At 54.8% G+C, this 11,924-nt stretch overlaps 1 protein-coding gene across 1 annotated transcript in view; it reads left to right on the plus strand.

The window, feature by feature from the left end:
* KIAA0226 (KIAA0226 ortholog) overlaps positions 1-11,656 on the plus strand; it is a 19,573-nt gene extending 7,917 nt beyond the window's left edge. The window contains exons 8-21 of the mRNA XM_009696213.1: positions 1,362-1,457; positions 1,628-1,743; positions 2,231-2,432; positions 2,805-2,906; positions 3,693-3,767; positions 6,524-6,584; positions 7,439-7,571; positions 7,931-8,076; positions 8,439-8,503; positions 9,079-9,317; positions 9,719-9,780; positions 9,980-10,133; positions 10,493-10,586; positions 11,493-11,656. Of these exons, the coding sequence (XP_009694515.1) occupies positions 1,362-1,457; positions 1,628-1,743; positions 2,231-2,432; positions 2,805-2,906; positions 3,693-3,767; positions 6,524-6,584; positions 7,439-7,571; positions 7,931-8,076; positions 8,439-8,503; positions 9,079-9,317; positions 9,719-9,780; positions 9,980-10,133; positions 10,493-10,586; positions 11,493-11,656 (1,709 nt within the window). The remainder of the gene's footprint in view (positions 1-1,361; positions 1,458-1,627; positions 1,744-2,230; positions 2,433-2,804; positions 2,907-3,692; positions 3,768-6,523; positions 6,585-7,438; positions 7,572-7,930; positions 8,077-8,438; positions 8,504-9,078; positions 9,318-9,718; positions 9,781-9,979; positions 10,134-10,492; positions 10,587-11,492) is intronic.
* The last annotated feature ends 268 nt before the right edge of the window (positions 11,657-11,924 follow it).

Below are 11,924 nucleotides of genomic sequence, written 5' to 3' on the forward strand. Positions count from 1 at the left end.
GCATCCCTTTGTACTCAGCACTGGTGAGGCCTCTCCTCGAGTGCTGTGTTCGGTTCTGGGCCCCTCACGACAAGAAAGACCTTGGGGTGCTGGAGCGAGTCCAGAGAAGGGCAACGAAGGTGGTGAAGGGTCTGGAGCACAAGTCTGATGGGGAGCGGCTGAGGGAACTGAGGTTGTTTAGCCTGGAGGAGGCTGAGGGGAGACCTGATGGCCCTCCACAGCTGCCTGGCAGGAGGGTGTGGCCCGGCGGGGGTTGGTCTCGTCTCCCTGGTAACCAGCAGCAGGACGAGAGGAAACACTCTCAAGTTGCATCAGGGTAGGTTCAGGCTGGATCTTCGGAAGAACTTCTTTGCTGTAAGAGTTGTTAGGCCTTGGAACGGGCTCCCCAGGGAGGTGCTGGAGTCACCATCCCAGCAGGTGTTCAAAAAATGTTTAGATGTGGCGCTTCGAGACATGGTTTAGTGGGTTTAGTGGGCATGGTCGCGTTGGACTTGATGATCTGTGGGGTCTCTTCCAACCATAATGATTCTAGGATGCTGTTGTGCTTCGGATGTCAGGATGTGGGCCGGCGCCTGCCCTGTGCCTACACCTGTATGCTCCTCTCCCACTCCAGTCGGGGTGTTTTCGGTCTCCTTCAGCAGTCCTCCACCGCCCAGCTGCTCTGTCCAGGTGCTCCCCGGGGCCGTGGCTCTCCACAGAGCACCATCCCTTGTTGGTCTCCGGTCAGGCCAGCTCCTGGCAGTCCCCGCCGGCTCAGCCCGGCAGGGAGCCGCACCACAGTGCGTGCGTGGGGCAGAGCCCTGCCCACAGCCTGTGTGGGTCACCTTGAGCACTGCAGCCCAGGCTCCAGGGTTGTGTCGAGGGAACGCTGGTTTCTAGTTAAGCAAGAGTATGTCCTTCAGATGCCTCCTTCCGCTGTTATCCAGGCTGCTTTGCAGGGCTGGGAGCCCCACAGATCCTTTGGTGGCTCAGGTTTCCCCATGTGTCCTGACTCTCGGCCCTGGCGGATAACTTTTCCCTCGGAGATAATAAGGGGCTGGCAGAGACGCTTGCTGTAGACTGTTGTGCCCCCCAGCTCTGCTAGGGGGTAAAGAGAGGAAGGCTCAGGTCTTGACTGCTCTGTGTCTCTCATGAGCTTCTCTCCTTCTTTCCTCTTCTCCTCTCCTGCCTGAAATGCCTTTCTGGTTTTGTCCCTTCCTCAGCTTCCCCTCAGCCATGGCATGGAGCAGGAGGATGTCCTTCCTTGCTTCCCATCCATTTGTGCCTGTCCGTGTGATGCTAAGCCCCTTTCATTTCACCCTGTGCAATGGCTGACTGCCTCCCGAATACTGATGTGTGCCTGGTGTCGTCTTCCCTTCCAGAGTCTCACAGTGATCCAGGCGGAGGGAGAGGGCCGGTCTCTGCTTCCACCCAGAACAGTGAACTGAGCACACCCAGCTCCCTCTACATGGAGTACAGTGAGTACAGCCAGCCTCAGTGGGGACGCTCGCTCCTGGTTAGGCTCCTCCATCGGCTGCGGTGGCCTCAGCTTCTGGCACCTGCTTGTGGGATGCTGGCTGGGCACTGGCAGGGCTTGTTAGCATGTGGATAGCAGCGGGTCCCTCACTTATACGTTTGTCTCTTCTAGACTCTGGACAGTACCTGAGCTCGGGGGAAGGGATGTTCAGAAGACCCTCGGAAGGGCAGTCCCTCATCAGCTATCTCTCTGAGCAGGACTTCGGCAGCTGTGCAGACCTCGAGAAGGTGAGGGAGGCAACAGCAGTCTGTGTGCATTGGAGAATGTATCTTAGGCAGGTTCAGTGATACTTCTCTCCATGGGGAAGATAATCCCTTAGTATTTCTTGCTATAGAGCTGCGCACAGAACCTCAAGGTTGAGTTCCTTAATGTTGTCTGCCAGCCAGGATCTGCCCATCCAGCATACACACGGCAGCTTTGCAACGTGTTAGGGCTCCTCAGGGACATGTGCTGAATCCCCAGAGTGGATGTGTTTCACATCTTCTTCGTAGGATGCCCCTTGTGTTTTGTGAGTATTCTGATGCCCAAAAAGGCTTTAGTTTCTAGGTCCTCCTAGAAGAGTCAGGTTTTGTGGCATCAACAGGGATTAAGGTCTTTCTACCACCCTCCATGAGTAATAAGCTCTTCCGTGTCACAGGTGGGGAACAAGATTTTACCAAGTCTTCCTAGTTTCTCCATGGTACAGCCCTGAATGCTTTTGCTGGTGCTTTGCAGGAGAATGCCCACTTCAGCATCTCAGAGTCCCTCATTGCTGCCATTGAGCTAATGAAATGCAACATGATGAGCCGGCATCTGGAGGAAGAGGAGGAAGACAGTGACAGGGAGATCCAGGAGCTTAAACAAAAGATTCGCATTCGGCGCCAGCAGATCCGCACCAGGCACCTGTTCCCTACCTGCCAGGAGATGGGCTCAGACAGTGAGTGATGTGTTTTGGGCTCATCAGCTACTGGGATGTGGGTTTTCTGTCTGCTGCCTGTCCTTGCAGCATCCTGCCTTCCTGCCCGTTCGTGGGAAACAATCATATCGCTATTGGGGTGGTGCAGAGATTTGTGAAACTCTGCTGCTATTGAAGACCGTAATGGGACTGAAACTGTACAATGAAAACATTTGTATGCTGCTGGCATGGAGTTATGGAATGTAATTTCATTTTGAACCCATAGTGTTTTTCCATCCTTAAACTCCATCCCTCCCTGCCCTGGCCATACCTGGCTATCAACTTCTCCCTTAGCTGTCAGTGACCCTTCAGACCACTTCCATTGATGGCCTGGCTGTGCTGCATTTCTCCCAGGTCTTGTGGCAACAGACAGCGGGTCCCAGTTCAGCTCCCACGGCTCCATGCAGCTCTCTGACTCTGGCTCTGCAGAGGATGTGGAAGAGTACGAGATCCGAGGTAGGAGGGAATGGCTGTGTTGGCTTCTTGCGTAGAGTCAGACTTCTCCTTGGTGTGGTTGTGTTGAGGTCAGTCCCGCTGAAGAAGAGCATGTCCCTCTGGCCTTCAGGATGGCTTTTCCCAAACAAATGGCTGAATTCTCAGCATGAGCAAAGCAACCAGTTTCCCTCATGTGGTGGCATGACTTCCCTTTGAAATCCTCTGTAACCCGCTAGCATTCAGTGCCTCTGGCTGGTAGGTGGTTTCCATTTCATTGCCTGGTCCATAGAGCATCTGTCAGAGCTAGAGAGAGGTGAGAGAGCTGCCATCCTGCTCTCCTCCTCCCCAGGCAGAAGGAGCCATAGCTCTGACTACTTACCTCTTGGGTGGCAGTGGTGGGCACTGGTCACATCCTGACCTGTAGTTTCTGCTCCTGGCAGCTTGAGTGGCTGAGCTTATTGCCCACAGGAGACCTGTCTGGATCCCTGGGTGTCCCTTTCCTTCATCCTCCGAGGTGGATGACTTACGTCCATGTGGATGACTTACCTCCATCTCACTGACTTTAAAAAGAAGATGGAGCAGTCCAGTCTCCAGCTATAAACTTCTCATCTCTTGACTGTTGACAGCAAAGCCTTCCTTTCAGTCCCTGAGGGCTAGATTTTGGGCTCAGTTTTGAAGCCCACAGAGGGGTCTGTGAATTCAGTTCTGGGCTTCTCTCGTGTGAGTGCTGCTCTTGTATTATGCCCTTTCTCTTTGGCCTGGCTGAAGCACTGAAGTCAACTGTTTTGTCATCACCATGTTATGCAGATGGTAACGATGGATCTAACCTGATTCAAATGTCCAAGAACGGCCTCTCAGTGTCAATGGCTTCCTTGTTCTCAGGTAGTACCCCGCAGTGCTCCCCTGTGGCATGCGTGCGTGTGTGTGCAAGGTGTGTGTGTGTGTGCACGTGCACACTTCTTGGAAATCTGCCTGATTTGGGAGCCATCATCCAGATGTCAGCAAGAAAAGCCATGGCAGGATGATATGGCAGGATGGAGCAGAGAGGAGGCAGAGGAGCTGTGCCGTGGGCACCATCCCCCAGGGTGTTTTGCCATGCAGTATTTTGGATATACCAAGTGTACCTGCTGCGGTAAAGACCTGGCTTGCCTGGAGTAGGGCTTGGCAGGGTGTTGGCGCAGCTTTGTGGTTCTGTAGCTGCTGAAGGCTGAGCCTGGGCTGGATGAGAGCAGAGTCTTCTACAGTGTGGGACAAGGTCTCCATCCCAAGTGCCTTGGGGAGCGTTATCCTGCCTCGCTTGCCAAAACTGGCATGCTGTAGCTCTGATCCAAACCACAGCCAACCCTCCCCATCTGGCTTAGACTTGACTTGGAGAAGAATCCTTTCAGAAAGAAGTCCTGGAGAGAGAACTAGTGAGAGCAGACAGAGCACAGACAGTTTGTTCACACTGGAGGCCTTGGGCACCAGGATCACATGCAGCCAGGTCTTGTTTAGTGTTTTTATTGTTTGCAGTACTACTAGTTAATCCTTCTGGTCTGCTGGCTGTATTTAAATAACCTTCATGTGCTCCCTGTTTGCTTTAGCAAGGGAACAGCCTATGTGGGCTGCTGCCAATCTCTCCTGTCAGGTGTTTGGCACCAGTGCATTGCTCCTGCTGGAGATGCTGGTGCTCAGAGCTTCCTCGTCAGCCCTGCTGTGTCCTGTGTTTACAGCCCAGGGGTTTAATCCAGGGGTGCTCGGCCTGGCCTGAAGGTGGCATACGAGGGCTAGGGTGACGTCCTTGGGTTTGGGGGCTGTTCACAAGCCTCCTCAGGACTATCCTACCTGGTGAGAGCATTGGCAGCAGAGGCATTTTGGGCAGCTAACTGGAGGTTTTTGGGGACTGCCTGCAGTTAAGGTTGGGAAGCGAGCGGTGGCAGGATCCCACTGCTAGCCCCCGTGGGAGCCTAGGGTCAGATTTGGCTCCCTCTGCCATCCCTGAGACAGTGCCAGTGCCTGAGTCTGCTGGCTCTGCTTCCCTGTGCCCTGCTGTTAGCTCGCGTTCGTCGTAGTCTGGGACCATGTGGCCCCTTCCTGCGCAGAGCTGAAGGTGCCAGAGCATGGCAGGTATGTCTGGCCAGTGCCCTATGTGGTTGAGGGGCTACGTTTGCCTAAATTCCCTGTTTTCTGCAGCTAGAAGTCTGTCTGTGTGATGTAGATATGCAGATTCTTTAGCATTAGGATGCTTTCTTGTGCCTGTTTCTAGTAATGGATGTCAAACAAGGAAGCTCAAGTATCCATGCTGAACTCCACTAGTGTGAGTCTGTCAGTTTACACCCAGGACTGGGACTTGCTCCCCTTGCTGCCAGGGCAGCCCCACTCTTCCTAGAGGAGCCGATGGCTTGGGGACTGACACTCTTCACTCAGCCAGACTGTGATTCCCTTGGCCTCGATGTGTGGTTGGTGCCTGGCCGGGATCAGATGGCCTCTGTGCAGGTCCACGTAGCCGACGTGCTAGGGGTGGAGGAGCAGGGACCCCGAGCTGTGCCTCCCTGATCCTGGCACTGAGCCACTGGGTCAGGGCAAGCTGCAAGCCTGTGTTTGGGGGTCATGTAGTCACTGCAGACATCATTCCCAGAGTACCCCAGAGGTACAAAACAGGAGACCTGCTGGGCTGAAGGCTGTGGCATTGGCCTCTCTTCTGTCCCAACATGTCGTACTTTCCCCTTGCATGCCCTCCTTCCCTTTTCTGGGAGTCTGTCTGCAATGAAGCAGGGTTTCTGCCTGCTTCTGCCTGCCTTGTACTGCTGGAAGAGTCTCCTTCCACTCCTGGGAGTGTACTCCTGGGAAGAGTCCCAGGGTCCTTCCACTGTTGAGATGAATTCCCTGTCAGGGTTTAACCTGCCAGAGTGGAAGAAAGATGAGTGATGAAGGTACTGCTGGGTACTGCCTGGTACCCGAGACTGTCACTGAGGAGGGATGCGAGGCAGCCCAGGGATGTTGGGGAACTGATGGAGGGGTGGAGGGAGCAGGACCCCAGTGTCCTGCACCTTATCTTGGACCCTTTCCTCCTCGGGACATGGGTCTGTGGCCTCTGCAGAGGGCTGGCCCCTGTGGCTGCTGGACGGCTCCCTGCATGGACGCTGGCATGTCTCTGGAGTGATAGGTGTAGGCTACCAGCACCAGCTGTGCAGTTGCTGACCAGCTGTGGCACGGCCACTGTCTGATCTTACAGGTTGCAGTCAAGTAGAGAGAAGTGCTCTGCATCCCATTGCTAATCCCCTGCAGCATCTATACTGTGTGTAGAGAGCTACTAAACCTTCCTGCTAACCTTGCCCTCCTAGCTCCTGTGTGCGTACTGTTTCAGGCCATGTCACTGCTAGGACCCGGTGTGTGACCTGTACCAGCAGCCACTTGTCTCCCCCAAACCCCAGGCTCACTGTTTTCACAGCATCCCACCATGTCCTTTCCTTATAACTCTGAGAAGCGACTGATTAGGCTGCACCTCTCCTTGCTGCTCAGTGCCACTGGTAGGAGTTGATGCTGTAGTTCACATGCTTTTGACCAGCTTGATGAGTTTTGCAGTGAAGCTTTGGTTTGAAATAAGTGTATCCCTCTGCCGTGCCCCATCTGCTCCACTTTGTCTGTTTGTGATTCAGATGCAGACATCAAGAGGAACCCAGACTCCAGCAGGAAGTCCTTTCTCTCCTCGGAGTCCATGTACGTCTTCGACTCGTGGCGAGACATCTTGGTACCAAGTTCCCCTTCCTGCCCAACTCTGCTCTTCATGTGCATCAGCTGCTTGTTTTGCACTGGAGTGGACGTCCCTCCCTCCTGCCCTCCGTCCCTTTACTTAACAGTGGGGCAATGGGTCCTAGTCATAAATTTGGGAAGCAGCACCTGGGATGATCAGGATATTCACGTGAGGTAGATATGATATGGACTGGTGTCAGGAGAGGTGCCCATACCTCCCAGTAGGTATGGCACAACCTGGAGCATCTGGACTGGCTGCTGGCTGTGAGCCTCCCCTGCCTCCCCCCTCTCAGCTGGGACTTACATGTGGAGTGCTCAGTTCTTTCCCAGTACTGCCCTGGGCTGGAGAGATGGGGGCTGTGGGGAGGTGAATCATAACCTGATTTAAGCACAGCTGCTGTGTTAATGCTCTGAAAGCAGAACCCCTTTGGGATGCAGGGACCCATCTGCTTATTGAGTGAGATACAAAGGTGTGTCCATGCCTGGCAGCTTCTTGGGTAGGTTTCTACTGGGAGGGTGGTTACTTCTGACTTGTACAGGCACTGGCTCTCACTTTGCAGCTTCCCCTGCAAACAGGCACAGGTTTTGTTAAGTAAGATATGTTTCGCTTGTCTTTTTAAACAGTTGTTGTTGTGCCATTAGCCAGCTTTGCTTGGGGGCAGCTGCAAAGACAGAAATCAATCATGTATATCAATTTTAAGCCTGTGTAGCGGTGCAGAAATAAGGTACCAGAGTTGAAGGGACCATCTTTGGCTTGAGGTGGGATTGTGAGGAGGGCAGAGCTGTGAGACCCAGTACTAACCACTTCCTTCGCTGTCTAGATCCCACTCCTTCCTCAATTCCAACTCGGCGGAGGCAGTGGCCATGGGCTTGCTGAAGCAGTTCGAGGGTATGCAGCTCCCAGCTGCCTCTGAATTGGAGTGGTTGGTTCCCGAGCACGACGCCCCACAGAAGGTAGGGGTGTGAGTCCCTGGTCACCGATTGCATTTGATCTCCCCTGAACCCCTGGCTTTCAGCCCACTGCCGAGGGGCTTAGCTAGTCCTGGTGATCCCTTTGTGGAGCTGGAGGAGGGGTTTTGTCCAGCCTCCAGAGATGGATGCAGTCGAGCAGGACTCTGCCACTGCAGCCTTCTGCAGCAGAGTGCCCAGACCCCTGGGGACATCCCTTCTCCAGCCCCCATTCAGCTGGAGCAGCAGCTTGGTGCCTGGCAGTTTTCCAGAGGTCTGCAGTTGCAGGTTTCTGGCAAGCCAGCCAGGTGCATTGCCTTTACGGTACCAGGCAGGGATCTGACCTTCTTGCCTGCCTCTCCCAGCTCCTGCCGATCCCCGACTCCCTGCCCATCTCTCCCGACGATGGAGAGCATGCCGACATCTACAAGCTGAGGATTCGGGTGCGCGGAAACCTGGAATGGGCCCCACCGCGACCACAGATCATCTTCAATATTCACCCAGCCCCAACGTAAGGAACTGCGCAGCCGAAGGCTCTCTAGGGCCCTGCCCTCTCCAACCCTTTTCTGTCAACACCAAGGTTGATATCCTCTCCTTCCCGCTTGACTGCTGGGGCTTCCCTGCTCTGAGCCTGGTAAATCCATGGTGGTCACCACCGTCAGCTGGTGCTGTGAGATAGGGCCAGTGCCTGCGGTCGGTGCCTTTGGTGTGCACCAGGGCACAACAGGGCTTTTCCCCTTGGGTTTGTAGTCCACTCCTAAGTGGCAAAGCATGTGGCCATCTCTGCCATCCAGACCTATGCCAGTGCCCATCTTCTGATGCCAGGTGCCGTCAGGACTGAACTCATGCTTGTTGTCTTCTGTCTTTGGGCAGGAGGAAGGTGGCTGTGGCCAAGCAGAATTACCGGTGTGCCGGCTGTGGCATCCGGACTGATCCTGGTGAGTGCTGGGATCCTGACCCATAGCTGGAGAGTGGGGAAGAACCTGTGAACAAGTGGGAAGACACAGAGTGGGTTGGTGGTGGCAGAGCTCAGCACAAGGTCACTGGGGAAATGGTACGCTGCCTTTTCCAGCTCTGCCTGCACATTGGTGTGCACCACCCGCAGCAGAGCCTCCTTCTCCAGAAGGTCATGGGGCTGGTGGAGGCAAAGAGCAGCCAGCCTGTCCTTTGGAGGGTATTTCAGATATTGACTCTTCTAAGGCAAAGTCTGTTGGGGTCCTAAAGCTCCCAGCAGGTTCTGATGTGGGTACAGCTGCAAAGCAATTTGACCAGGCATCTTTCTTGAACGTGTAGGTAGATGTGGCTGCATGAGACTGGACTGTGGTCCCAAATGCTTTTGCAGTCGGCAGGGGTGCTTGCAGACCCTCGTGTTGAGCACTCTGGGGCTGGAGGAGGTACTGACAAGGAAGATTCCCTTACTTGTTGGAAACGCTGAGCAATGTTGGGAGTCCAATAAGTGGTTGGGCAGAGCCCATGCCTCGGCTGACCTCCCTGTCTGCCTGGGTTTGGCCAGATTACATCAAGCGGCTGCGGTACTGTGAGTACCTGGGGAAGTACTTCTGCCAGTGCTGCCACGAGAACGCCCAGACGGTCATCCCCAGCCGCATCCTGCGCAAGTGGGACTTCAGCAAGTACTACGTGAGCAACTTCTCCAAAGACCTGCTGAGCAAGATCTGGAGTGACCCGCTCTTCAACGTGCAGGATATCAATCCTGCTCTGTACCGGAAAGTCAAGTCTCTCAACCAAGTGTGGGTAAGACCCTTTCCACACCTTCCTGAGTGGGGTTTGGGTGAGGTGGGTGGCTGCTAATTGTAAACCATATTCCAGGGAAGCTGGAGAGAAGCAGATATTTCAGTTTTTGAGACTTAAAACCTCAGCACCATGGGTTTCCATTCACCTTTTGTTCTTTGTCCAGTAACATAAGAATTTCAAAAGGAATTTCTGCCTGGTGTCCAGGTGGGCTTCGGTTTGTCTCCTGGGGCATGTGACGATGGTTGTGCTCGCTTTGCCCTGCGTGGTATAAACGCTTTGGTAGCAGGGGAGAAGCAGCTGAGGAGCAGCGGTTGTTTCACCAGCGCAGGAAATGGGGCAGACCTGTTTGGCCAGGGACCGTGCTTTGTTTACTGATTCTTGCGTCCCCTCTTCCTCTCCAGCTGCTGCGAATCCAACTTTTCCACATGAAGAACATGTTTAAGACGTGCCGGCTAGCTAAAGAGTGAGTCCCGGGCTGTGAGATGAAGCTGTTTTACCGTCCTGGATCTGTCCCATGGAAATTTCCACGGGGGATCTTTGCAGCCTGTGCAATGAGCAATGGGAGAAGAGGGGAGTGGAAGGGGAGAGAAGGGAGAAGCAGTGGAGAGAGGGGTCTTCGGGGAGTCGCGTCGCTCTGAGCTCTGGTTTCTCTGTCCTTGCAGCCTCCTAGAGTCCTTTGATGCAGTGCCTGGCCACTTAACGGAGGATTTGCACCTGTACTCACTGAGCGACCTCTGTGCCACGAAGAAAGGGGACTTGGTGCCTCGCCTGATGGAGCTCCTGAAGGCAGGCAGCCTGCACGTTGAGAAGTGCATGGTAAGGCCTCCTCACCTGCCTCCTGCATGGCTCCACACCCTCGGGAGCAGGCTTTACTGCAAAGATAACCGATGGGGAGGCCTTTGATGTGCAGGGCAGCCACCAAATGAACTGATTCAATGCTAATGGCTCCTGCCTGCTCCGTGTAGCCCCTACCCAGGACATATGGGATGTTTGTTACCACATTTTGGCTCTCTTTCACCCCTGACACACCTTGATTCTGCCTTGCTGTGCTCCGTACTGGGGAAGGGCTGTCCCACATGGTTAGAGCAGTGTCCTGCTGTGCTCTACCTCCTGCCCTGCTTGTCAAGGAGATGAGGAGCATTTAGCTGCTTTTTCCTCACCTTTTCTCTTTCCAGCTGTGCCAAGCCAAAGGCTTCATCTGCGAGTTCTGCCAGAATGAGGGCGACATCATCTTCCCCTTTGAGCTCAACAAGTGCAGGACGTGTGAAGGTGAGATGCTGGGGGGAAACAAAGAGGGGACAAACCCTGGGGCCACCAAGGTCTGCCTCCAATTTGAGTTGCATTTGTTCTAGTGAGAGGTACAGAGCCAGAGCCAGCCAGACCAGGGTGCCTCTATGGGTGGCCTCTGTCTCTGCACCGCATTATCACAGCAGCGGATCAGCATTATAATGGTGTTTGGCGAGAGCTGCTGGCGTGGTGGAGCATGTAGGACCCTTCCTGACCACACTGTGAGCTGCTTGCCCCGGTGGCAGCAGGCAGTCAGGTTGTGACTGCAGCGAGCGGGTGTCTGGGAGCCCTGGCTTCCCTTCTGCTGTGGTTACGGGACAAGCTGCAGCCTGCACGCAGCTCCCCTGCCCCTGCTTGGGTGGCTGGAGCTGACCTCGTAGAGCAGAGACAGCCTGAAGACTTTGTCTCTGTGCCCTTCCTGCCTGCCAAGAAATCCCCAGGCCCCTTCAGGAGTCATCCTCGATAATGCCCAGTACTAATGGCCAAGCAGAGCTTGTCCCTGCAGCTTGGGACCTGCCTCTGAACTGGCTTGAAATGGCTCCTGACAACATGCAAGCCTTGGTTTGGCAGGCGCAGTGCCAGAGAAAACTTAGGGCAGAGTCACTGTTTCCTTGGAGAATCAGGAAAGTTTGGGGAGGGACCTTGTGCGGAGCAGGAAACCTCCTGCCTGTGCTCCCAAAGGCTTTGCAAGCCAGTGCCGGGACCCTGCAGTGTGACTTCTTGCTGTTTCCAGAACAGTGCTGGACTCCCGCTTCTGGTGCTTGTTCTGCCACGGCTTTCGTTCGAAATGTCCTCTTGGACAAACCTGGAGCATTCCTCCCCAGGGGGCACAGTGTCAGGCAGTCTGTGTTAGCCTCTGCCAACTCTCAGCCGTTCTCTTCCCCGCAGATTGCAAAGCCTGCTACCACAAATCCTGCTTCAAATCCACCCACTGCCCCCGCTGCGAGCGGCTTCAAGCCCGGAGAGAGCTGCTGGCCAAGCAGAGCATGGAGTCCTACATCTCGGACTATGAAGATGAGCTGGAGCAGCCGGAGGCGGTGGCAGCCACATGAGCCTGTTGCAGCAGAGGAGCAGATCGTGGGTTTATTTACACGCATGGCCCTTGTCACCAGAGACTGAGCCATGCAGACTGGGGGGATGAGGACTGTCAGGAGGCCTGGAGCACTGTCTTGAAGAGAGCTGTTTTCCCCCCGTATAGTAGTGCTGGGCTGGGGAAGGGGCATCTTCCATTGTCTGGATCTGCTCCAGGTACCACTCACACTCCCCAATGCCTTTGCTTGGGGAAAGGTGACTGCTCCTGCCTGTCCTGCAGGCAGAACA

This window comes from Cariama cristata, unplaced genomic scaffold, assembly GCF_000690535.1.
Source record: "Cariama cristata isolate BGI_N322 unplaced genomic scaffold, ASM69053v1 scaffold28292, whole genome shotgun sequence".
NCBI lineage: Eukaryota > Metazoa > Chordata > Aves > Cariamiformes > Cariamidae > Cariama > Cariama cristata.